Source organism: Arachis duranensis, chromosome 6, assembly GCF_000817695.3.
Source record: "Arachis duranensis cultivar V14167 chromosome 6, aradu.V14167.gnm2.J7QH, whole genome shotgun sequence".
Lineage (NCBI taxonomy): Eukaryota > Viridiplantae > Streptophyta > Magnoliopsida > Fabales > Fabaceae > Arachis > Arachis duranensis.
The window spans coordinates 99,328,623-99,354,989 of NC_029777.3; the positions used below are offsets into that span (position 1 = coordinate 99,328,623).

Here is a 26,367-nt window from a genome sequence, read left to right on the forward strand (position 1 = left end):
TGTTGATGTACTTCTCGGCCCTTTCTTGTACATCACTTAGAGAAACGGGGTGTCTTTTAGATATGGACTGTGAGAAGGGGCATTCTCTAAGTCCGTTGACTAACCCCATTATTACTGCCTCTGTGGGCAGGTCTTGGATCTCTAAACATGCCTTGTTGAACCTTTCCATATAGGCTCGTAAAGACTCTCCGACCTCCTGTTTTATTCCCTGGAGGCTCGGTGCATGTTTTACCTTGTCTTTTTGGATTGAGAACCTCATCAAGAATTTCCTCGAGAGGTCTTCAAAACTAGTGATGGATCTCGGGGGGAGGCTATCGAACCACTTCATCGCTGCTTTCGATAAAGTGGTCGGGAAAGCCTTGCATCTCGTAGCGTCGGAGGCATCGGCCAGATACATCCGACTTTTAAAGTTACTTAGATGATGCTTCGGATCCGTGGTTCCATCATAGAGGTCCATATCAGGGCTTTTGAAGTTCCTTGGAACTTTTGCCCTCATTATATCCTCGCTGAAAGGATCTTCTCCGCCCGGGAGTTGGTCTTCTCCTTCATCGCGGGAGTTCTTGAGGGAGGATTCTAGCTGCAAGAGTTTTCTTTCTAACTCTTTTCGCCGTTCCATCTCCTCTTTAAGGTACCTTTCGGTTTCCCTTTGCTTCTCCCGCTCTTGTTCCAATTGCTCCAGGCGGCTATGGACCAATCCCATTAGTTCAGCTATGTGGGATGGTCCGTCCTTTTCTGATTCACGCCCATCTGAGGAATTTACCTTTGGATTCTTTACTCCGGAGGTACCCTCTCTGTGTTGGTCGTTGTCTTCGTTGTCATTGCCCACGTCCAGATTCTCTTGCTCAGAATCTGTTTCCACATGGCCTTCTTCGTGGGATCTATCCGCCATAGATGGATGATCTCTTGGGTCCCCGGCAACGGCGCCAATGTTACGGTAGGTAACCGGAGATTAGTGTAACGGATGGCGTTTGGCGGCCCAAGTGTGCGATGGATGAGAACTCCGGGTAGGCACGCAGCTCGGGAGGTTCCGTCCGACTTGTGCTCGCGTGTGAATGGGGGGTGGTACCTGCAAAGATACTCCGATGCCTAAGTTAGCAAGGGTGTAAGCAGGTCTAGAGAGTATTGGGCTTTTTCATACCTGAAGGGGTGTCAGGGTATTTATAGAGGCGAGCCAATAACCACCGTTGGTGTAGTGCCATATCTTTAGGGTGGTAACCGTCCCTATTATCTTGGGGAGGTTAAGATATGGCTTTATGAGACGGTTAGAGAGATTTTAGGGGCGGTTACTCATTTGAATGAGTGTTTATCTGCCAGCTAATCTCGCATCCGACCTCTTCTGACCAAGTCGTGGTTGATACCGACTTCTTATGTGAAGGCCGGTACTTAACTAGGCTCTAATCCTTTAGATTAGGCCTTTTAGTTGGACCTGGGCCTTTATATTGGGCCAGGGTATGAACAGAAATATTCACCAATAAAAAAAAAAATCCCATAATCTTTCAATTTAGCATGCTTTTGTTCCACATCAGCCTACTTTACATTTCTCCCTTCTCCTTTTAAAGGCTTTTTCTTCATTTTGGCCCCTACTCTTTTCGCCATCATACCTTTCACTTTATGATACATTTCTTTAAAAGTTCCATTTAAATATTTAAAAGTATATACTCATTTTGGTTTTCAAAGAATTTTAGACTGGACACTTTAGTCTTTAACTAAAATTAATTACTCAATTGGTTGAGAACAAGTTGAGAATTTTTTTCTTGTAAACATTAAATTTATAGAGTGTTCATGGTGTAGTTTGAAGTTACAGTGTTAGACTGCTAGTGTTATGCGAGATATGATAAAAATTGGGAGAGAACAGTGTCATTTTCGAACAGAGGATATCAGAGACCATTTTGTCCCCTATTAGAATTGTCAGGGACCATTTTCGAACGGAGTAAAGGACCTAAGTGACTGACGGAATTAATTGTTAGGGACTAATCGAGTAATTAATTTTAGTTGGAGACTAAAGTGTCCAGTCTGAAATTCTTTGAGGACCAAAATGAGTATATACTCAATATTTAATATTTAATTTCACAATTATCTCACAAGACAACCGTTGCATTATCACAAAGTCGATGTTTAGAATGAACAAACAAAATCTAATTTATAAATATTAAATCTTGTGGGAGTTAAACATACAAAACTATTACATTTAACAAATCCTATGAAAATTTAACTATTCTAGTTTTTGAATCCTACTTAATAAATAGAATTTAACATGAACCAACATTAAAATTTAACGCAAATTAAATCAACCTGATACTTGGGTTTTCTAAAGACAATGATAATTTTGATGTTTCAAACAATCAAATGTACGGTTGACAACATTGAACATTGCCTGGCATTAATGATTATCAAATCAAGGACAAGCCTAATGTTGCGTTTGTTTGTAATTGAATTAGTTATAAAAGATGCATATGAAGAAAAAAACGACAATAGCAATCTTACAAGTTCTAATCCTGTATACTTTTGTTTTTTTCTTTGAACTACCTATTGTTAGCACTCTGGTAGTTGAAAACCATCATTGACATTTGATAAAATAAACCTTAATCCTTAAATTCAAAATGGCCAAATGGGAGTTGTATGAAAGTGACCCTACACCACTAAAACTAGAGCCAAATTTTGGATTAGAACTAGTCACAAGACGGATTGAATATGAAATCCAACTGCCACATAGGCCCACAGCTTTCATTGATTTAAGTATGAAACTGCCGTCTATATCTACCCACGCAAAAAACTATTTGTAAAACCATTTATATTCAACCAAACAAAAACATTTATACTTCTTGTTAAAATAATTAACAAAAAAGTATAAATCTATAGACCATAATACAGAGAATTGTTGTTGTCCAATTTTCACTTTCAATTTTACCCTTTCAATTTTCAAATGAAATTATCATTGAACAACTTTTTTTCCTCTCAAGGTGCATTTTGGATAACTGAATTGTTGATTAAATTTTAGTGTATACATAAAATAAGTATAAATGCATTTTTCAAAAACCAAAAATCTTATTTTTGTCCTTTTTCTTAATACTATTGTATTCTTAAAAACGATACTTGTTAGAAAAAAACATTAAAAAATTCTGACTTTTTTAGACAACGAATGCATACAAAATTTAAACTTTTAACATTTTAAACAAAAAATTTACGTTAATAACCTTAATTATTGCTAAAGTCCCTCATTGTTGTTTGTCGATAACAACATCCAATAACATCAAAGAAGATAAAGAAAAAAAAGACTCAGGTTTATATTTGTTTCTATCCTTTAAAATTCTTTGTAATCAAATTGTGACTTCTTCCATAGTTCAACATTAAAAATATTTATTTTTTTAATTATAGAATTAATATTTTTTCTCTTATTTATAAATGTCATTTGACTATTTTTTACTATTTCTAATTTTCTATGAAAGAGAGTTTATTCCTATGTAAAAAAAAAAAGAAAAAGAAAAGAGTGAACAAAATTCAGCACCTTAAAAGCCAATAAAGCAAACGCGTCTTACTCAGGTAATTATATCATGCGTTGATTCACAGAGTTAATTATATGATTTTATAGTTCATATTCCTTTAGTTTGGCTTCACTTCTTAATCAATGGTAAATACTAACACATGATAAATCATGTAAAAATTTATCATAAAAAGGTCCACCTCCATAATTACAATGCCGGCATTGGAACAGGCTAGGCTCCACAACCAAATTCAATTAACTAAGTAACTGTAATGATGTTCAATAACTTTAATTGTACAAATTTGTTGGGTATGGGAGAAGTCAAAAAGGAATTTGAATTCTAAGACAACTATGGATTAAGCACATCAAGTTTCATAATAACCCAAGCAAATAAAGAAATGTATATCTTACAAGTTACCTCTTCCCTTAATCCTGACATATACATGTAACCACATCACAATATACTGCAATCAATCACCACAATTTCAAGACTCTAGATCATACCAAAATTTTGAATGAACAAATTATTCAATGGACACTAACATGAATTCTAGCAAGAAAGGGGATAATCTTATACCTTTTCTGATGTACCTTCCATTTCTCTCATCCAAGGCAAATCTGAATCAAGAGAAGATGGTAATCCAATGTTGTGTGCATCTGAAGAAACTGAAAATTTTCCCTTCTTTGACCACAACCATATTTTGGAAACAGAATAGCTCTCTCCTCTGCTAACACTAGTAATGTTCTTTCCTTCCCTCTCAACCTCACTTGATCCCTCCTCCGAATTATCATCGCCGCGACCCTGCCGGCGATGATCACAATTCAAGGTTATCCGGAGATCCGATTTTCCAAGTACATACTGGTAAGACCCCATTGAGAAACATCTTCTTGCATCCAAATTACTACTACTAGCCTCTCCACCTTCCGGCTCGGCCGCCTCCAAATCAACCCTCCTAAATTTACCAAGCCTCACAGGGACAACCCCCTTGTCCGCAGCTTCTTCAATGTCTTGAACTGCAACCATCTTCCCTCCATTGTTATTGTTACTACAGGGGAATTGGCAGCCCTCGTCTTCCCTCAAATCATTGAAATCAAACACCGGATTCTCCATGGAAAACCCCGGCGCGAAGAGTGTTCCTCTACAGAGTGGGCAAGTCGAATTCGAAAGAAGCCATGTGTCTATACAGCTGATGTGGAAGGCATGGCTGCACACAGGGAGCAACCGGAGCTTATCCTTGTCGGAGAACTCGCAGAGGCAAACGGCGCAGTCGAAAGGCTCCTTCGGCCCCTTGATCTCCTTGTACTGGAAAACAGGAAGCGCATCGATGAAAGCCTGGTCAAGACCAGAGTCATGGAGATGGAAAAGCTGCTGAAGCTGCCTCTGAAGAGTGTCAGAGAGAGAACCTTCATGGTGCCGATTAGGTTGAGCAGATGCAGAGGAAGATGAAGGGTTTTTAACGAGAAACCTAACAAGAAGGTGAAGGAGACCGGAGATGAAGAAAAGAACAGCTAGAATCACTATGATGAAGAGCACAGCTGGACTGATTTTAGCGCCGGATGTGGAAGGTGAGGGTGTTGTTGAAGCAGAAGGTTCTTTCTGGAAAGTTCCAGAATATGGGGATGTTGAAACAAGAGGAGGTGGGTTTGTTATGTAACCGTCTTTTCGGTTGATCTGGGAGTGTTCAATCCAAGCCATCTTCAAATGGGACCACTTATTCATCCTCCCGCTCATCCCAACATTTAATTTGGCCCCAAAAGAATTGAACACTGTTAGCTGACTCAGATTCCAGATGAGTATGTAGAGTATAGACGCTCTATGAATGGAGCAAGCAGTAAGAGGAGAAAAACCAAATCAGCATCATGATTTTTTTTTTTTTTAAGAAAGAACTCAACACAATAAAATGTGAACACCACCGATCATGGCGTTTTCTGGATTCAATTTTTGTTTGTGTGGAGGCCTTTCATTTCAGGTACATGAATAAACCCTAAGGGGAAGGCAGTATGACTTAGCTTAAGCCTTAAATAGAGGCGAGACTCATCAGAGGAGAGGAAAGTGGAGTGTGAACGATTTTTTTGTTTTTATTTTTATTCCCTCTCTCGCCTCAAAGATTTCTCTCTCCAGTCTTTGTCATGTTTTGTAGATAGAGGCAGAGAGCGCCAAATAGAGAAAGTGGTAACATTTTCCAAAGTGCGAGGTAAGGCTGACAAAACAAACACCGTGGGTTTTCAACCCACTCGACTCATCAGCGCGTGGAGGGAGTGAATGCACAATTTTTCTGAATTTTTGAATGAAGAGTTCATCATGTGCACTCAGAAGTCAAACCATTACACCAGTTGTCAATTGAGTTGAGATATGTCGAATTTCATTTCCGAGTTTTAGGAATTTAATCCTTTCGGTCCCAACTTTTTCACAAAATAATTCAAAGTAAATCAAATTATTTTAAAAAAAAAGTCTAAGGACAGCAATTTTATTGAATTTTGGCCAACATGTAACCAGCAGAATAAGGTAAGCTATTTGATAAAATCTCACACTAATCTCACACCATTAAATCATTATTAATAGTTAGTTGATGGCTAACAATCACAAAAATTGTTGGCCCTAACATTGCTCAATTCAATAATAATTAAATTTTTACTTTTTTATTTCACTAACTTCTTTTGAAATTAAAATAGTTGTTAGTACATAGAAGCAATAATTTTAGTACAGGCCAATTAATTCGTGATTCTCACTGTTCACATGTACAGAAATTGGATGATAAAGAGATTACACACACAAGAAAATTGTAACTGGGACAACGGTCACACACTCACACTTGATAAATCAAAGACTTTTCTTCTTCCTCCTTTATAGTGTTAATGATTAGAGCAACTTGGTTGATACTTGGCCTAGCCTCAGGGGAACGATTAACACACCTTATAGCGACCTGAAGCAAATTCACCATCCTTTCTTCACTTGCATACTCTGATATCAGAGTCCTATCAAACACTTCACCCGTCCATTCTTCCCTCACAACAGACTGAACCCACTCCGTCAGTTCCATCCCTTCGCTCTTTACCAACTTTCCGGTGAGTAGTTCGAGCAGAATGACGCCGAATCCATAGACATCGGCCTTGAAGGCGGCGTGATCTGATGATGACATGGAAGTGAAAGGACTAACAAAAGATGAACTATGTTGTTGTTGTTGTTGGTCGTCGTCTCCACCCATCACACCATACTCACTTATGCATGGCTCCATGTTCTTGTTTAGCAAAATGTTGGATGATTTTAGGTTGCCATGTGAGATACCTTGTTGCCCAAGCTCTTGATGCATGAAAGCTAATGCCTCAGCGGTCGTAGCTGCAATTCCAAGCCTGCTGCTCCAGTCAAAGGATTTTTGGGCACCTGAATGCATAATTCTTGCTTTTAAATACATGATTTTTTGTAGTACTAATAACTTATGATTGCTCTATCCAAGCACAATAATATATAAAAACTAGTGAATACCTGAATATTGGATATGCAGATTTTAAATTTTAGAGTATATTTTTTAAATTTAAATCTTTTAGAGTGTATAAATTAGTAAAGTGATAAAATAGAGTTAGTCATTATTGATTTTGTAATTTTCACAAAATGTGTATTCTATTATCTTAATTTAAGAGTGATTAACTCTTCACTTTACCATTTTATCAATTTTTTCATTTTAAAAGATCTTAATTCATATTTTTAAATGTACAAGTTTTTTACTCATTATTTTTTATTATTTTTCTAATTGTACAAGTTAATATTCTATTCTAAACATATTTATAAACATGACATTAATAAGTAGTCACAAAAAAACATCACACTAAGTACTAAATAAAACAAAATTTAGATATTTTCAATGGCTTAAAATTTTAATAAGTCATCAATTTTTCTCACATTTAATAACTAAATCAGAGAATAAACCAAGATTATAAATTAAACAACATAACAAGTATATGTAAAAAAGAGGAGGATATGGTGTTACCGTGTAGAAGCTTAAATAAACTTCCATTTTGCTGATATTCATAGACCAAAAGCTTCTCTTGCTTGGAGCAATAGAAAGCAAGAGGTGAGAGCACATAAGGATGCTTCACTTGACTCAAAATCTGCATTCTTTGCTTGAAATCACGGCCGGGAACAGACCTATCGATGATCCTTTTCACAACCACCGTTGTCCTCGAATTCGAAAGAACCACGAGTGATTGCGAAACCATGCTGCTCTCCGAAGTTAATGAGAAGTCCGATCGGCTTACTCCTGCTCTGTATTCACTTGAAACATGGCTAGCTTTTTGAGCACTACTTTGAGTTACAACTTTCTCATTCAATGCTTCAATTCTCTTTTCTTTCTTTTTTCTTCTGCACAGCTTCCACACAATTAAAAGGATCACTAAAGCTCCAATCGCCGCATAGCCTGAATACATAAGAATCTGCTCTTTTGAAGGGCCCTTTAATGATTTCTTTGGTTCTTCATCAGAATTATCGCCGGCAGCGGCTGCAGGCCCCGGCGATTCCTTCCGTTCTTCGGAATCTTTGCTAGCAGGCACCGGCGAGCTGGTGCAACTCTTTGGTAATGGATCACCACAGAGTTGAGGGTTACCGAGGAAGCTTTCAGAGGTGAAATGTCCATGTATATCTGGAATAACTCCACTGAAATTGTTGAAGGAGACATCGAACCGGTCGAAATTAGAGAAATTAAACGGCGGAATTTCTCCACTGAGCTGATTATTCTGTGCTAGGAACATATTCAGCGTTGAGATTCTAGCCAAATCAGGATGTAACTGTCCCGAAATTTTGTTGTTAGATATATCAAGACTCTTTAAATTGTTTAACTTGGAAAGTGAACTAGGAAGGGTTCCAGAAAATTGGTTTCCGCTTAAGTGTAGTTGAGTGAGTTGTTTGCAGCTTCCAATCTCTTCCGGGATGCCTCCGTGGACGCCGTTGCCGTCGAGACTAAGATAAGTGAGAGATGCAGCCAGGGGATGCAAGTTGCAAAGCATAGCAACATCAAGAGTTCCAGATAAGCTTAGCTTGTCAAGAAGCAAATTCTTGATGGATGAGTTTTTAGTATCACACTCTACACCTTGCCATTGATCTATGCAGGGATCAGAGCCTAGTTTCCAATTCAAAGTGAAGTTCTGATGACTATCATTGCCAGAGAGTTGTGCAAGAAAGAGTATCATTGTGCTCTTGACCTCATCATCAACACAATTAACGATTCTTAGGAGGAAAAGGGATGCAATGAAGGATACCCAGAAAGAATTTCTCTCCATTTTGATGCAAAGAAAAATATGAAGTTTGATTTTGAATAAGCTCTTTTGCTAAGTATTGAATAAGATGGGGTTTGAAGTGAAAGATTGATTTTGAACTCAAAAGGAGTTACTATGTTGATGGATTTTTGCCGGAATGGAGAACAGGTCCAATTTGACTGAGACTACGATGAGCATTTGTTTCTTTGTTGGTGATTAGCATTCATAATTGTGAAATAATAATATTAAGAAAAAGAAGAAAATTGTTAATGGCATGATGCTCAGCGAAACTATTGGACAAATAGAGGCCGGCAACTGAAACAGTTGGAAGCAACGTCTTCATCTTCTCAATGGCTTATGCTAACAACTAACAACGATATTGACGTTTATTATGCTAATTGCTAAAATTGCTAATCATATATAAGATAATATATAAACAAACTTATATCTCAGTGAGAAGCGTTCTACACTTCTACTCGTTCCTCTACTCATATCTAGCTAGCCAGGGATGGTAAACGTACCAGCTCGTTCTATTATAGTGTTTAGAAAAATAAGTTTTAAATTTAATAAATATTAAAAAATTATAATTTCAGATGTCTTGACGTAAAATTTTTATAATTTTAATAAATATTATCATCAACTAAATTTTCTATTAAATAAATATTATCTAAAAAACTAATCAAATAAATAAAAATCAATTTTTTTTTATCTAACAAATTGATCCATCCGTATAAGTCGGACACGTAAGCTATAGCTCGGCCACTTACAAATTCAAAACAGAGCAGTTCATGATCCGTCCGTAGAAGTCAGCTGCGTGTGCTATAACTCGGCCACGTGTAGCAAATTAAAAAAAGAGAACGGTGACCTATTGATAACCCTAAAAAGACATTTTCAAAGAAGCCACCAAACGATTCTCTGCGAGATTCTCGGACCGTATCCATGCCTCGTATCTCGGAATGAGGAGAACATACCACAATCAAGTCATATACAAATCTTATATAAACAGAACCAAATAAACATAGCAGGATAAGTACCAGGGGCGGAGCTACATACTGCCAAAGGGGGGCAACGGCCCCCCCTAATTTTAATTTTTTATATGTAAATTATACGTAAATTTCAATTTAGCCCCCCTCAAAAATTTATTTTAATATTATTTTATTGTGTAAATATTTTTAGCCCCCCTTTCTGACTTGAGCGTTGGAATCTCTTTGCAGGTCCCAACCTCCTCCGGTGTTCCTCGACGACTAAAGTATAGCTCAGCGTCTGTACTCTTAGGACAGAAAACTCCATACACACGGAAGAAGGAGTTATACCTCGGCACTAGAAGGAGTTATACCTCGGCTCAGATTACTGGACAGGAACATTTGGCGCCCACCGTGGAGCCCCGCCTCACTTTTTAGTTTTGATCTAACACTACTAGATTCGACTTGTATCTTCTTTTCTTTGTAGAAGCCGAACTATGACAGATCATTCAGTAACTCCTCAAGCCAACCTAACCAATGCGGAACTCTTGGCTGCCAATGCTGCTCTACAGGCGAAAAACCAATGAATGGCCGAACTGTTAGCAGCAATGCAGAACAATGGCGAAGAAAAGAATAATAATAAGAAGGTCAATAACAACCTCTATGAGGAACAATAGTCAGATTCGAACGTGAAGATAGAAGAAGCACCTCCCAAGACAGAAAAACGACGGATTGGTCCTTTTTCTGAAGAAATAATGAATTTCAAAATGCCTAAAAATTTTACACTCCCAATGACTTTAACACTATACAAGGGGATCGGAGATCCTAAAGTTCATGTCACAAAATTTGAATCTATGATGTTTTTCAATAGTGACTCTGATCCCATCTTGTGCTGATCTTTCTCAATTTTTTTAGATGGAGCTGCTTTATTATGGTTTTCTAATTTACTTGCAGGTTCAATATCCAGTTCGACGAATTTGCCAAGTTATTCATAAACCATTTCACTGCATCCAAAATCTACGTACGAGATTCAGATTATCTCAGTACGATCAAGCAAGGACAGTACGAGAGTCTGAAGGACTACATGACGCGTTTTACAACAGTGGCTATGGAAATTCCAAACCTCAATCCAGAGGTACAACTACATGTGATAAAGAGTGGCCTTCGACTAGGGAAATTCCAGGAAGCAATAGCAGTTGTAAAGCCGAAAACATTGACAGAATTTCGAGAAAAGGCCTCAAGACAAATGGAAATAGAAGAATTTAGACAAGCTCGGCGGATCAAAAAACCATCTCAATCAAAAGAAGACGACCAGGAGGACCTTTTTGAATCAACAAAATGATCGGCAAGGAACTTATACCCTTAAAGCACTTCTAGGCAAAGAATTATGACTCGAAGATGTTCTCCTTCTTCAACTCACAAGATTTTTTCTATACCAGGTTTTGCTTGGAGGAGTTATTAAGGCACTTTCATCCTATACCTTCTATATTAAAAGGGTAATCCTTAATAAAGAGTATATTATTTTTAACTTTATCATTCTTTATTTTTATTCACGCCTTTAGTTCGGCTACTATTTACGCTCTACACATATTATGGCAAACTAATATTAAAGTCGGCATACAAAAACAAACCGACAGTTATAAGCCGGAACCAATCTAACAAACCGACAACCATAAGTCGGAATCAATGCAACAAACTAACACCTATAAGTTGGAATCAATCCAAATAAATCGACACCTATAAGTCGGAATCACTTCAAACAAACTGATAATTATAAATTTGAATCAATCAAAGCAAACCGACACCTATAAGTCAGCGTCAGTCCAACAAACAATCACCTATAAGTCGGCATCAGTCCAACAAACAATCACTTATAAGCTCGTTCAAAAATATATTGAATAAGCAACCCTTTTCCAATGACAAGCTTGTCTAATTTTATTTTCAAGATTATCAGGTTGATCTTGGGGGCTAATCCTCATATCTCCGAATTATAACACAACCGCATCTCTTCTATATCCTGACGAGTTATAACTCATTGACATAAAAGCTCAACCTACTTCTCTTAAAAATAAACAGGTCAAGCTTGGGGGCTGTGATCTGGTCATTATAACTCGACGGATACAAGTTATAATTCAGAGATTAGGTCTGATCCATCCGTATAAGTCGGCCACGTAAGCTATAGCTCGGCCACTTGCAAATTCAAAACAGAGCAGTTCGTGATCCATCCGTATAAGTCAGTCGCGTGTGCTATAACTCGGCCACGTGCAGCAAATTTAAAAAAGAGAACGGTTACCTGCTGATAACCCTAAAAAGACCTTTTCAAAGAAGCCACCAAACAATTCTCTGCGAGATTCTCGGACTGTATCCATGCCTCATATCTCAGAATGAGGAGAACATACCACAATCAAGTCATATACAAATCTTATATAAACAGAACCAAATAAACATAGAAAGATAAGTACACAAAGAACTCTCCCTTTTATTTTCTCTTTCAAAGAAAACTAAAAAACTCTTTCTGACTTGAGTGTTGGAGTTACAAGACCCAACCTCCTCCGGTGTTCCTCAACGGTTAAAATATAGCTTGGCGTCTGTGCTCTTAGGACAGAAAATTTCATACACATGGAAGAAGGAGTTATACCTCGACACTAAAAGGAGTTATACCTTGACTCAGATTACTGGACAGGAACACAAATATTATCTAAGTCTCTAATCATACAAACATTACATGCAAAAATCAAATTACAACTTACAAGTAAAATGGAAAAATATTCTAGATACAATAACAAAAGTATCATTTATAAAAAGTCTAATAAATCAAAATTTATAAATATTCTAGATAAGATTAAATTATCATTTTCATCAATTTGTAAGTGAATGATATTATATGAACTAATGCTCCTGAGTTAAGTGAAGCATGTGAACTTTTTAATTTTTTAATTTGACTACTCGTCTTTTTTGAGAGTTAAACAAGTCAATATGCACAGTTGCCACTCATATATTCTCGTGTCTCAAGATAAGAGATGTGATCAAGTAAATGCATCTTTTGCTACCTCTTTATACTAGCAATACAATGAGTTTACTACAAAAAAATATTACATTTAAAACATTTATAGCTACGTAACATCTAAACATTTTATTCAAATATTTTATAAAATTATTCAACCTTGCAACAAAATTAAGAGAAATTAATCAATTACAAACATATAATATACTTGTTATAAAAAACTAGGTCACCGATTCTGTTGAGGAGTTATGAAATGACCTTAAAGAATGATTACAACATGGTAATGGTCCGAAAATTTTTGAGATTAGACGTGAATAGGTGAATTTACGTTAAGGAACTATGTCAGTTTCACAATATTTCACAAAAATTAAGATCCTTTGAGAAGAATTGAACTCTTACCGTCCGATTCAATGCAATTGTGGTGATGCGTTGCCTTTACATGAATTCTTCCAAACTGAATACGTTCATTGTTTTCTAATGGGATTAGACGATTCGTACACTTAAGCCTATGGTTAAATCTTGTTAATGGAACCTCTTCCGGCCATTAACAAAGTCTTGTCCCTAGTTGTGCAGGAAGAGAAGCATCATGCAATTGGAGCTCCTCCTTCCTCATCTCAGATGGCTTTCATGGCAAGAAATTCTAACACTTCTTTACCACATGGCAGAGGTAGAGGTTTTCCCAAGAAAGATTGCCTGCTTTGTTGTCATTGTGGCATTCTTGGACACACAGTGGATAAATGCTTCAAGATTCATGGATTTCTGCCAAGCTACGGTAGAGGAAGAGGATCACAAAGCTACGACGCAAAGCAATCAGCACACGATGCAATCGCTGGAGAGCCGGTTGAAGTAACAAATCAATAGCAACCTTCAAATTCAGCTTTTACACTGAGTGCAACTCAGATGCAGCAGCATGCACCTACTCAATAATCAGAATATTCAGAAAATTTCCTCAAATGCAGCAACCCAAGTCAACACACCAGCAGATATAATCCTAAACACTTCATTCACAAGGTCAAAGTTATCTAGACACGATTGGGTTTTGGAAAGTGGTGCTATAATCTATATTGCATGTGACTTCTATTTCATTCAATTCATTCTTTATAACATTACTCTGTTTCTCTCCCAAATAATTAGAAATTTAAAACAAATTTCATAGGCTCAATACTTATCCATGCAAATATCACCTTGCATAATAATGTTCTTTATGTGTCTGAGTTCAATGTCAACCTTTTATTAGTCTCTTCCTTTCTATCAAACACTTCATTTCACGTCACTCTTAGCTCACTTGATTTTACAATTCGACATCAAGACATCAAAGACGATTGAGAAGGGTGAGCTACATGAAGGACTTTACATCCTCAAGGCAGCAACTCCCCCCAATCCTCTACCAATAAAGTCTCACCATATCAATTTGTGTCATTCTCAACTTTGGCATACACGTTTAGGCCATGCATCAAATAATCATTGAGTTTACAGTTTACAATTTTTATTTACAAAATGTTAATTCATTAGATGTGTCATGGCTCAAAATGAGTCATGACTAATGTCCAGGAAAATTGTTCCCTAGCAAGCCTAACCAATTCGAATATAAGCTAAATAAGAGAGTTGTAAATATTTTTAATAAATTTACAAGTACTAGAATGAATAATTATACATTATTTTAACAAAAACATAAAATAGATCAATACGATTAGATCCTACCTGTGACATATGGAGTATATGACGTCTAGGAACTCAACAAAAATTAAATACCCATTATTGTTCATTACTCTTGAATGGAAAGGCTCACGTATTCTTTCAACGAGACTTTATCCCTTCCCTTTCCATCGTTGTCCTTTTTTCTATTGAGAGGTATACCTTCTCTATAACCATCCTTTCCATATGGAAATAATAAAGGGTATTGTAAACCCAAATAGGATGGATTGAGCTAATTAATGCGTTGTAATCTTTCACTTTAAGTCTCAACCATAATATCTTTATCGGTCTTGTCTATATCAAAGTCACCCACAATTAATGCTGCAACCTCATTGGTAGCCATCATTTTCCCTCTTTCCTAAGAGTCTTAACTTCACATCACGTATAGATTCAGATCCGATCGACTCTCTAACCATGCTCAGAATATGTATAAAAATAGTATCGGTGTTGAAATATTTTTTTGTTCTCTCATCATACAAAAAAGAGCATGACAAAACTAACATTCATGTACTGCATCACCAATACTATAGTATTCTGAAAATAGAATCCTTTCATTTATTAATTACCTTGTAAACATTCAATGATTAACGCCAATCATTAGTCCATGAATCAGGACTTTATGTTTTATATTAATATATAACTAATTGATGATATGTCAAAACTGTTACCATTTGATTGTCTCCCCATATGTGGTCTTGCATTCTTTATAGTCCTGGCCCTCTTGGTTTGATCTGTTGTGGCTATTAAGTTAGGTCAAAGTACCTTTTTAAACTATTGTTGCACTGCATCTTATAAATGACTAATTCATACACTACTCTTATAAAAAAATAAGGAACAAATTGTGATACCTATAGCATGAAGAATGCAAGTTAATGAATTCACTTCTAACTGATCTACATCTTTTGAAGTTGCTTTTGTGATCTGTGAATTACTCATATACCGTGTGGTTAGCATAGAGTCCTGGTGTGAAACTCCTTTGTTTGATGTTTGTACACTTGAAATATTTTCATAGGATTGACAATGTTAGCATTAAAAATGTGGCATCGGTCATGTGCAAATCTTGACCAACCTTTCAGCCTTGTAAGGTATTAGATAATATGGGTTTGACTGAGTTTTCTAACATTTGTCAATGTTGAATCGGAACCTACATAAATGGAATTTAATCATATTATATTTATATGTTATGTATATAATGCTTTAGCCGATTTTTTCCAATGTAAGCCCAAGAAACAAAATTAAACATTACTTCTCCTAAAATGTTCAGAATTGGTATCTCTTCTTGCATTTAGCCTTGCCATCCTTTCCTTTCTAGCCTTTCTTGTAGCTTCTGCAATTTATTAATAATTGTATCTTTCGATCAAATATGAATAATAACAAAGCAATATCCCATATAATCATTAATCACACTCATCACTCCCACAAAAAACACCCTAACCAGGTAACTGTTTCACTCAATATAACACAGATCAACAAGTATTACTTGCCCAAATTGGTGTCTTTTTTATTTAATTTGTCATCATCTCACTAAAGATTCCACTATTCTTTTGTGTAAAATGAAGCATATAAGTTGTGTCTTTATGATTTTCTTAGTGAAATATATTCCTTTGTGAATATTATTCTCTTGACCTATGAATATGAATCACGAAAAGTAAACAAAATCTAACTTCCATTGCTAATGCCTTCTTATATGCTTCATTTTCACTCTCGTTGTTTATCTATGTGACAATTCCACAAGAAAATTTTTAGAGAGATATTGTTGAACACTATTTGTTAGGCAATTTGTATAGCATTACATGTTTTTTGTGATGTCTGTTACAATGAATTTGATGCCATTTCAACAGAAAGTCCACATATCATTTGGGTACTGCATGCATTGCTAAGTGTATCTTTGTTATGAGTCAGCTTCATTGGTGGATTGTTGTTTTTCTTATTCTCTTGTGTACTACATCTTGGTGTCTAGTTATGTCCTATACTCATGCCTACACCAGAATTTGTATTAATCGAAGCTTTATGTATACTCAGGGGTAAAATAATAATCCATAAACGTGTAGACTCACTTGAATATTGACTATCCTGGTTAGGCTAGTCATCAGTTGCTCTGCTTTGCATATTTCTCTGAAATGGATTTGGTAGACGACCTTGCTCTTCATTGCAACAATAATCCTCAACCTTCCTTTTATTTTTAGCACATTCCATCCATGGTGACCTGTGACCAAAGAAAGAAGCATCAATTTTATAGACTTTTTTAGTGTAATGCGTTCTTTTATGCTTTAAACATTGACTTAGACAATGTTTCTTCTAATGCTAATTCTTTCAATGAATATATAGCTTGTTGTCAAACACTTACCTGTAGTTATAGAGTATGAGTTGGGATCAATCTAAATCCGCGGTGCTCGTTCAGACGCGGAACTACTCATTTCATCATTTGAGTTTGTAACCTTTTTCCTCTTCTGGTCTAAAATGAGTTTTCTTTGGCTTCTTGCAAAAAATGCTCTATCTTGGTCTATTTCTTGAAGAGTTTTGGTAATGTTGGCTTGACTAAGGCAATAGATCAATATAAACATCTTTCATAAACCTTTTTTCATTGGCAAAAAACTTGTAGCAATTTATGTATTTATTTTTTCATAAGAGAACTTATTCTTTTTGTATGTCATACCCACACATTATTCTTTCATTAACTCTACTTTCAGAAAATGAATATATTTTAATCATTGTATTACTTTCCACATCATATAAGCTCCTTAGTTTTAAGCAATATATATTTTCATTACTTTAATCTCATAGATTATTTTTCTTACAAATAATTTACTTGTAAAAGGCATCATTATCAACTCTTTTTTTATGGATTACTTCTTTTATTAAGACCTACTACCATATATAACCTTGTTTTAATTTACATCACCATTAATATTACTTATCTTAATAGCTCTTATTGTGATTTTTTATTTAATTATGCAACAAAATTATCTGTGTGTACATTGCACAATAACTCATGTACTCTCCCTCTTATCATTTCAGATTTGCTTTCCATGTTTAGCCATTTAAATTGTCCTTCACTTATGATATTGCAACTCTTGTTAATAATTGGATAATCACACCAAATATTACTTTAAAGATACCAGTCAATCTATTATGAATATTGGCTTTCCACCCATTATTTGTAATTTGTTATCTAATCCATGGTTTTGAATTTGTGTCTTATATAAAAAATAACTACATTCTAAAAGCATAAATATTCATTTTTCTGAGCTTATTCACATATTAACATAAGATGTTCTATCTAGAAGTTCTAATTCTTTTTTATCGCTTATTGGCATGAATATTTATTCTATCTTCTGCTTTTTATATAAAATCTATACAACTCATGTTTTACCTAAATATATTTGTTCCTTTCGTTCTACAGTTCATATGTTTGGCTATAATTGTTATCCTTGAATAACTTCTATCACAACAAACATACTCACATATATTCCATAAACAAACCATAACATACAACTAAATTTAGACTTTAGTTTCTTACATAGACTCTCAAAAAATATTTAGTTGATAGTAGATACTATCCTACTATGACATTTTTTACATTGAACATTAGACACCACACTAATTAGTACTCAGCATAAACTGATACATGCTAGTATAAACAACTTGGCCCTAAACATTACAATAGTGCAAAACAAACATACTGAAAAACAACAATTATCCTAAAAATAGACCAATAATCATTAGAAGCTAATTTCTTAGCAAAACAAAAGAATCCTAAACTCCCATTGAATGCTTCAAATCTTCACACCATATAAAGCCCTTCAGAATGCAAAGCTACTATTTTGACATAGACATTGTCATCCCAGGCATGGTACAACAGGTTTTCCCTCCTAATTGCCTTGTATTTCAGCTTTAAGACCAAGACATCTATTCGATCAGGTTCATTTGCATCCCTGCAACTACTCCTAGATCCTATGACAGAAATGATATCCCTTCCAACTAACATTGTGGGTTGTACGGGATCCCGAGACCCGATAGTTTAATCATTTTGTCCCTTGTTAACTCCGTCGCAGTTAAGCTCCCAAATGACAACCTCAAGTGTTAATCCAAAGTCTTGATAGAATATGAATCCAACACCATCCTGATAATGTGTTAGTGAGTGGTACGTTGATTTAACTTTCGTTGGAATCTTTTTCTCGTAAAACAACTTCTCCCACATATTGAATGCAACAATTGATGTTGGATTCTGATAATTGTCTCCTCCCCAGCTAACCCAATACACAACCCCATTGTGAACCACGAATCTGGGTCCTAACTTTTGAACGGTGCTTCCAAACATTTTAGAGTCACTCTAATCCCTATCCCATGAAGTGTAGACATGTACAATTCGATACTCCATAGTATCTTATACATATCCAAATGCATAAAGAGACACAACATGAAAACAATGTTTTTTAGCCTCATCAGAGACAAAATTCATCTTCTTAATGAATGGGTTTCATATGAGAAGTATAGAGTTAAAGACCCCCTTTAGAGAATCTTAAACAAACTAAGCCATTTTCAGATCCTATTAGTGTATAGAATCCGAAATGGTTGATAGTAATGGGTATATTGAGTTGAGATTACCCACCATCATCTAAATTGGTCATTAGAAACCAATGACATCTCTTGTCATTTGGGGATACCCAACTCCAACAATGATACCCTTGTGCTTATTCTTGTTCGCTTGAAAATTCTGCTTGATAAACAATGGCGTTGCGAGTCAGGGCACCACATCTTGCTCAAAGTTCTGCACTTGCCAACTGTTTTAGGGTCTGCATTAACAAAAAAATTTCAAACAATGTCATCATTGAGGTGTGGAAGAGGAATTCTTTTGAGAGATATGTCACTCTTTTTTGACATGCAACACACAATAACTTTCCTTAAGTGTTTGAGAAATGAAGGTTTATATTTTAGGTCTAATACTTGCATAGTATGTTTTTATAAATTTCTTTACATGTTTTGACAATGGTCTCTGCCTTTATAGAATTAGTTTGTCGATAACTTGCACATTACCAAATAATATAATTGTTTATTTATTATACAATAAAAGAACTATGATGTGTATTTGACTATTGAATAACTAAAAATATTTGTATGGTCTATCACAACTAACTATTGAATTAGCTGTAAGTTAAAGGCCTATTTTGCCATTGGTTACCATGCATGTTTATTTTGGTTGTTCTTATCTTGATCGTCGTACAGATTTTTAAAATTGTAGTATGATATTGGTAATACTCTCTCATTTTATGTTAACTGTATGCTCTTATATTAGTGAAATATTGCTACTTTTTTTGACATGACACAAAACTTGTTGAAGCAATAGTTTCAAAACACTGATATCTCTCATTAGCATTTCTATCTTACATATCAATTTCATTAGAGTTGTATTAGACCTATTATATTTCTATATATGCATCCCTCTTAAAACTATTAGTGGTAAAGTCTCTACTATAGTATTTCCTTTTGTAATCAAAAGATTAGCTTTTTTCTTGCACAACTATCCACATTCTACATTATGATATATAAGATTTATTTGTTTTTAATAATCAATGTAAAGTTCTGTCTTTATAATATTATTCATACTTTTGTAGAGTTTCACGCTTGATGGACAACATACATATTAAAAAATCTGGTATATCTCACACTCATATATATCATATAAATATCACTTGTAAAAACAATGTTTTGATCTAGTAGAATCCTTTTGTCTTATTAATTCTGATATATTTCAAAAGCACTCCTTAATTTGTCAAATAAGAAATACACTTACCTTACTAATCAAATGCTTGTTTAATCTAACCATGTCTTAAAGAATACAGACCATTGTATAACATGAAGTTAATAGATTTAAATATGTTGTTGAATGATGGACAATTATAAAATTGTTAACATTACGTTCTTTAGATGGTGAAACCTATCTTGGAGAGGTATATCTAATTATATGCCGAATATTTTTACAAAAACTATCTTTTTGTTAGATGCTGAATTTCAGTCACTCAGCGTAACTATTCTATTCAAAGTTTTGTTTACGAATGGTAAGATATACTTAATCACTTAAAATATACATTTGGTCCGGTAGAATTGTTTTAATTAGTTTTTTATTTTTGTCAATATTCCATATAAGTATATCATATCTATGTCATAGTATAGACTTAGTTCTATTTCTTTGTGATATATAAAATTTTCTACATATATATCAATTATATATAACATTTTTAAAAGGATTTAAAATGACAATGACCATTATAACCAATTTATAGTTGTACTACACCAACTTCTATTTTTATATTCTTATTGTCTTATTAAGTTTCAGCTGCTAAGCTCCCATAATGAGATCTTTTCTATTTCTTAGAAGTATCCTGCCCAGCTCTATTATTGGCTTTTTTATTTATCACTTGTATCTAAAATTTATTTAACTTAATCTTTAGAGTTTATTGACATACTTGACTAGACACAAATTCATACGTATGACCATCAAATCAATTCCAATCATTCTAATGGAAAACACCAACCTTTTCTTTTTGTTCGTCACATTGTTTCCGTTATAAGCTAATATCCTATAGGCCTATATAGTAATTCCAAATTTGTATCTATAATAATGTAAACTCTTGAATAGCTTTGCAAGTAATGTCTGTCTTCAAATCATTGTGATATAACAAATTTTGACAAGATCCTCCTAACTCATGTTGTCTTTGATTGATATCTTTCCTATCATAATAGTTCAATTTTAAATTAAACAAAACTAATAGAGTAACCATAATGTAATAATACCTAAGTTTATCTTTTGGTGGCGAAAAAATCTTTAAATATTTTTTAAGTATTTTTTAATTATTTGACATAAAATTCAACAAAAATAAAATTTTAAGTATTTTTTAATTAGTTGACATAAAATTTTGATGGTATGAAAATTATATAGTAACTACAAAATGAAAGTAGCTAAGTATAATTTTAGTTAATTATAAATATTTTCAATAATTTTTTCACCGTTATTTAATTTTTTTAAGTATTTGCCTGTACATTCATAAGTATATTGGCATTATATAATGTCAACTTTTCATATTTAAACTTCTAATTTTATATATCACCTAATTTTCAAAAATATTTATTTGGTTTGGTTTGACTTTTTCATTTCTTATCTAATGTTTTTAAATTATTTTGTAAAAATATTTATTTTGATGTAGTCTTTTATTGCTAGTCATCAAACAATTCTCATACTTCTATTAGGACACACATTATATGTCTTTATGTGATTATACAGTTTCTATTATAAGCCATTGAAAAAAATTTATGTACAATAACCTAAAATGTGCACCTTCACTCATATATACTTTGTTCAAAATTAATCAATTTTTCTCTTATAAAAATGTAACATGTTTTCACAATGGCATTGTCAAGTTCAATCTTTTCCATTTTAGAACTGTCCAATTTTCAATATAAGCTTTCTTTTTACCCTTCTCTTGACTTTAGGATTTATGTCTCCTATAATTTAAGCTGAAAAAAAATTTAAAATCATATTTAGAGGATCAGTTAGTTGGTAATATTTTGACCAAATTTATTTGAATCGTTTTTGAGTCTCTCAACATGTGCGGTATTTTTTCCTAATGTCCAAACCTTAATTCTCCTATTGTTTTTCAATTTGTCAATAATGGCAAAAATACCCCTCTGATCTAGCCCAGTCTATGTTATCACATTTGGCTCTATATTAATAACTAAACGCAACCATAATTATTCAGACAATCCATCCTTTTCGCACATTAGACACAACAAAATTACTTTTTCAACTGGTCATTTGACGGTTTTCATTGCACTCTAATTGAGTACTTTCACATAAAACAACCCCAAATATACCCTTTTAATCATCTATATTGCTACTTTTATTTTGCAAGTAATCCCTGCTCCAATACTATTATAGTATAAAAATTCTATAGCCTCCTTAAACCATATCCAGTAGAAAACTCATCCTAATCCCTATTTATGGCTCATATGTCATAAAAAGCAATGTTCTGAAAACCGGTTCGAACTGGCCGGTCGAACCGGTCGAACCGTGAACCGGTCATTGTTACGGTTCGGGCAATAGCAAAAATCGCAGTATTTGAAAACCGAACTTAAACCGATGAACCGGCACCGATCGGTCGAACCGGTACCGGTTTTTTAACATTGCAGCAACACGGCGCCGTTTTGTGCTGCTGAGGGAACCCTAATTCCCTTTCTCCTTCGTGATTGGGCATTTCGCACTTCGCAGCCTCCACAGCTCCACTTCCTCCTCCTCGTTCCTCCAGCCTCCACTTCCTCCTCGTTCCTCCAGCCTCCCAAAGAACAGAACACCACCCAGTCACCGCACTCACCGCACTCACCGCAGTCACCGCACTCACCGCACTCACCACCCAGTTGTCAACTCCAGACTCCAGGAGGCCCTCAACGCAGTCACCGTCATCGCACTCACGCCCTCACCGCCGTCGCACTCACGCCCTCACCGCCGTCGCACTCACGCCCTCAGCCACTTCGCATGTCACCTCCGTAGAGCTCTGCCTCTGAGAAAGCAGTAGAGAAGCGTTGAAGTGTTGAAGCATTGTCCTTCAAGCTCTGAGAGAAAGCAACAGATTTCCTCATTTCCAGGTAATTTTTAATTAGGTTATGAACATGATTTTGTGATGCAATCCGATTCTGATGAAACTGTGCTCTGATGAACTGAAGTCTGAGTTTCTACTCTCTGAAAACTGAAACTGTTATGAGTTTATTTTGTGATTACATTGATTCTGATGAACTGAACTGATGAACTGAACTCTGGGTCTCTACTCTCTGAAACTGTTTTGAATTTATTTTTTGATTTATTTGATTCTGATGAACTGTGTTCTGATGAACTGAACTCTGAGTAAACTGTTATGAATTTATTTTTTGATTTCATTGATTCTGATGAATTGTGCTATGATGAACTGAACTCTGAGTAAACTGTTATGAATTTATTTTTTGATTTCATTGATTCTGATGACTGAACTCTGAGTAAACTGTTATGAATTTATTTTTTGATTTCATTGATTCTGATCAACTGTGCAATGATGAACTGAACTCTGGGTCTCTACTCTCTGAAACTGTTTTGAATTTATTTTTTGATTTATTTAATTCTAATGAACTGTGTTCTGATGAACTGAACTCTGAGTAAACTGTTATGAATTTATTTTTTGATTTCATTGATTCTGATGAACTGTGCTATGATGAACTGAACTCTGAGTAAACTGTTATGAATTTATTTTTTGATTTCATTGATTCTGATGATTGAAGTCTGAGTAAACTGTTATGAATTTATTTTTTGATTTCATTGATTCTGATCAACTGTGCTCTGATGAACTAAACTCTGAGTCTCTACTCTCTGAAACTGTTATGAATTTATTGTGAAATTTTGAGAATTTATTGGAAAGCTTTGATAGGCCTGAAGCTGTTCCAGCTGCAAAAAAATTTCAACCTGGTAATAATATCTGTTTGATAATAAGCTTTAGTTATTTACTTCTTAGCCAAGCATCTGCTTCTTCAGGGTGTGAAAGGAATTGGAGTCTTTTTGATCAAATTCATACAACAAGAAGGAATAGATTGGAGCATGATAGGCTAAATGATATTGTGTATGTTACATATAATTTGCGTCTTAAATCCAGGTAATCTATATTTCATCCTTTCATTTCATATCATTAAATTTTGTATAGCTAATATACTAAGATTTTGTATAGCTAATATACTAGGCTTATCATCTATTGTATTTAATTTGTTAGGAATGAAAGAAAAAAAAGAAAGCAAAAGTCGCAATATGATCCAATCGATATTGAAACTATTGATAAGGTTGATTTTTGGGTGACGGAAGAGGTTGTTGAAAAAGAGCCTGATCTTCCAAGTAATATTGAAGACTTGCTTCGTGAGTATTATAGTTTATTGATCAGACAATAAATTACAATAGCTTTTATCTTTGAGTTATTGATAATGTGTTATATTTTCTTAGATGAGATTGATGCTGATTTAGATCAAGGTGGTGGTGGTGGTAGTACTAGTACATTTTATGCTGCACCACTTGCTTTTTCTGGTCCAAGTAGTGGAAATGAAGGTGATGAAATCAATGAGGCAAATCTGTAGCAAATTATGGAGGATTTTGATGATTGATGACAAACTTGGATCATTTTGATGATGCTATGTTGTGTTTGATTGGTTGTTTGAGGACTTTTGAACTTTGAATTTGTATTTGAATGAGATTACAACATTTGGTTTATGTAGTACTTTTAATTTGAATGATATTTTAAAGTTTAGATTAGACTATAATTATATTTTCATGTGCTTATTTATATTTTATTTCTCCCTATTTTGTTCGAATTTTAGAACATGCTCCAGCCTAAGGTAATTTATTTTCCTTTATTTGTTCTTTCTTGTATTAATTATTCAGTTATTATTTTATTTAATTGTTGTTTTTAATGATTAGTATGTTGTTCAAGTTTTTGTTTTCTTGTTGGTTTGCTGTATTTTAAAGCTTTAGTTGTTCTTGTTATTTTGATTTTCAATTCTAATTGATCTTATTAACTTGTTAATTTGATAAATTAATGTTTTAGTGTTGTTCTTAACTTTTAAATTTTAGATTGTTAAGTTGTTATGTTGTTCTTGATCTTTTGATAATTTGTTAATTTTATAAATTGTTAAGTATATAAATTGTTCATGATGTTGATCTTAATTAATTGTTCTTGTTATTAGAAAGAGAATGGAATTGAGGTATATCAATTTACAGGTAGCTATAAATTGAAAATAAGACACTCATTGGGCAGAGCTCCTTTGTTACTTCAGATGCAATACCTGAGATTAAGAATTGAATGGAAGATGAGAAATATTGAGTTTCTTTTCGTTTGATTGTTTGAATATGAATTCAAGATTTTGTAAAACTGACTTTTACTAGGAATCTTACAGCTTGCTCAATATGTTTCAGTTCCTCCTAGGCTGAGCCAACATACTGAGCATGACAGATTCATGTTATGATATAAATATGGAATAGAAGAAATAATCTCAAATGGTTGATTGGTGCTCACCTCATTAGTGGCCTCAATACACCATCTCTCTAATTCACCCAATCCTACCTTTACATACTCTCTATTGCTGAATGAACAACACTCAAAATGTTAGTATTCTCTATGCAGCAAATTGACATGTAATATGAAGATGGTGAATAATTGAATGGTTTGTGATTGATTATTTTTTTTGTTATTTGACTTTTCCGTTTGTATTTGGATGAGATTATAATATTGTGGTTGATTGTAATACTTTTAATTTGGATAATATTTTAAAGATTATTAGTCTATAATTATATTTTTGTGTGTTTATTTATATTTTAATTATTATTTTTTTATAAAACGGTTTTTCGGTTCAACCACGGTTGAACCGGTTGAACTTATAAACCAGTAAACCAATAACTAGAGCGGTTTGATGACCGGTTCGGTTTTCAGAACCTTGATAAAAAGTAACTCCACATCAGTTTTTGCATCATAAACAGTAAATAGAAAAATTCAAAGTATCTCTCTCTTCTTCATTATGATGAACTAATTTTAGTTTCTATTATGACCCCACTTAATTAATTAATTAAAATAATTAAAATTAATATAATTACTATTTTTTTACAATAATATTATTAAAATTTATAAATTCAAAACTAATTTACTATTAAAAAATATTAATATTAAAAAATTAATATTAAAAAATTAATAGCTTCATATATAACAATAATACACAATATATAACTCGAGATTAAACTAATTTATAAAATTACTTACTATAAAAAAATATAATGGAGATCTATAGTTGACGATAAACATTGTGAAATTGACATATGTGTTCAATCAAGTCTTTTTTTATGTAAACAAATTTAATTAATTATAATTTAATATAACAATATAAATAATATTTAATATTAATTTATCATAATTATTTATATTATC

General features: G+C 34.0%; 2 protein-coding genes across 2 annotated transcripts; both read right to left on the reverse strand.

Annotated features, from left to right (window-relative positions):
• Nucleotides 1-3,629: 3,629 nt before the first annotated feature.
• Nucleotides 3,630-5,646, reverse strand: LOC107495083 (RING-H2 finger protein ATL46). Its single transcript, XM_016116153.3, has one exon. The coding sequence runs from the start codon at nt 5,211-5,213 to the stop codon at nt 4,053-4,055; it is 1,161 nt and encodes a 386-aa protein (XP_015971639.1). The 5' UTR covers nt 5,214-5,646; the 3' UTR covers nt 3,630-4,052.
• Nucleotides 5,647-6,177: 531 nt separating this feature from the next.
• Nucleotides 6,178-8,764, reverse strand: LOC107494958 (probable inactive receptor kinase At2g26730). The gene is made up of 2 exons (XM_016116001.3): nt 7,468-8,764; nt 6,178-6,863 (listed from the first exon to the last, which is right to left on the reverse strand). The coding sequence occupies exons 1-2, from the start codon at nt 8,750-8,752 to the stop codon at nt 6,289-6,291; spliced, it is 1,860 nt and encodes a 619-aa protein (XP_015971487.1). The 5' UTR covers nt 8,753-8,764; the 3' UTR covers nt 6,178-6,288.
• Between the last annotated feature and the right edge of the window lie 17,603 nt (nt 8,765-26,367).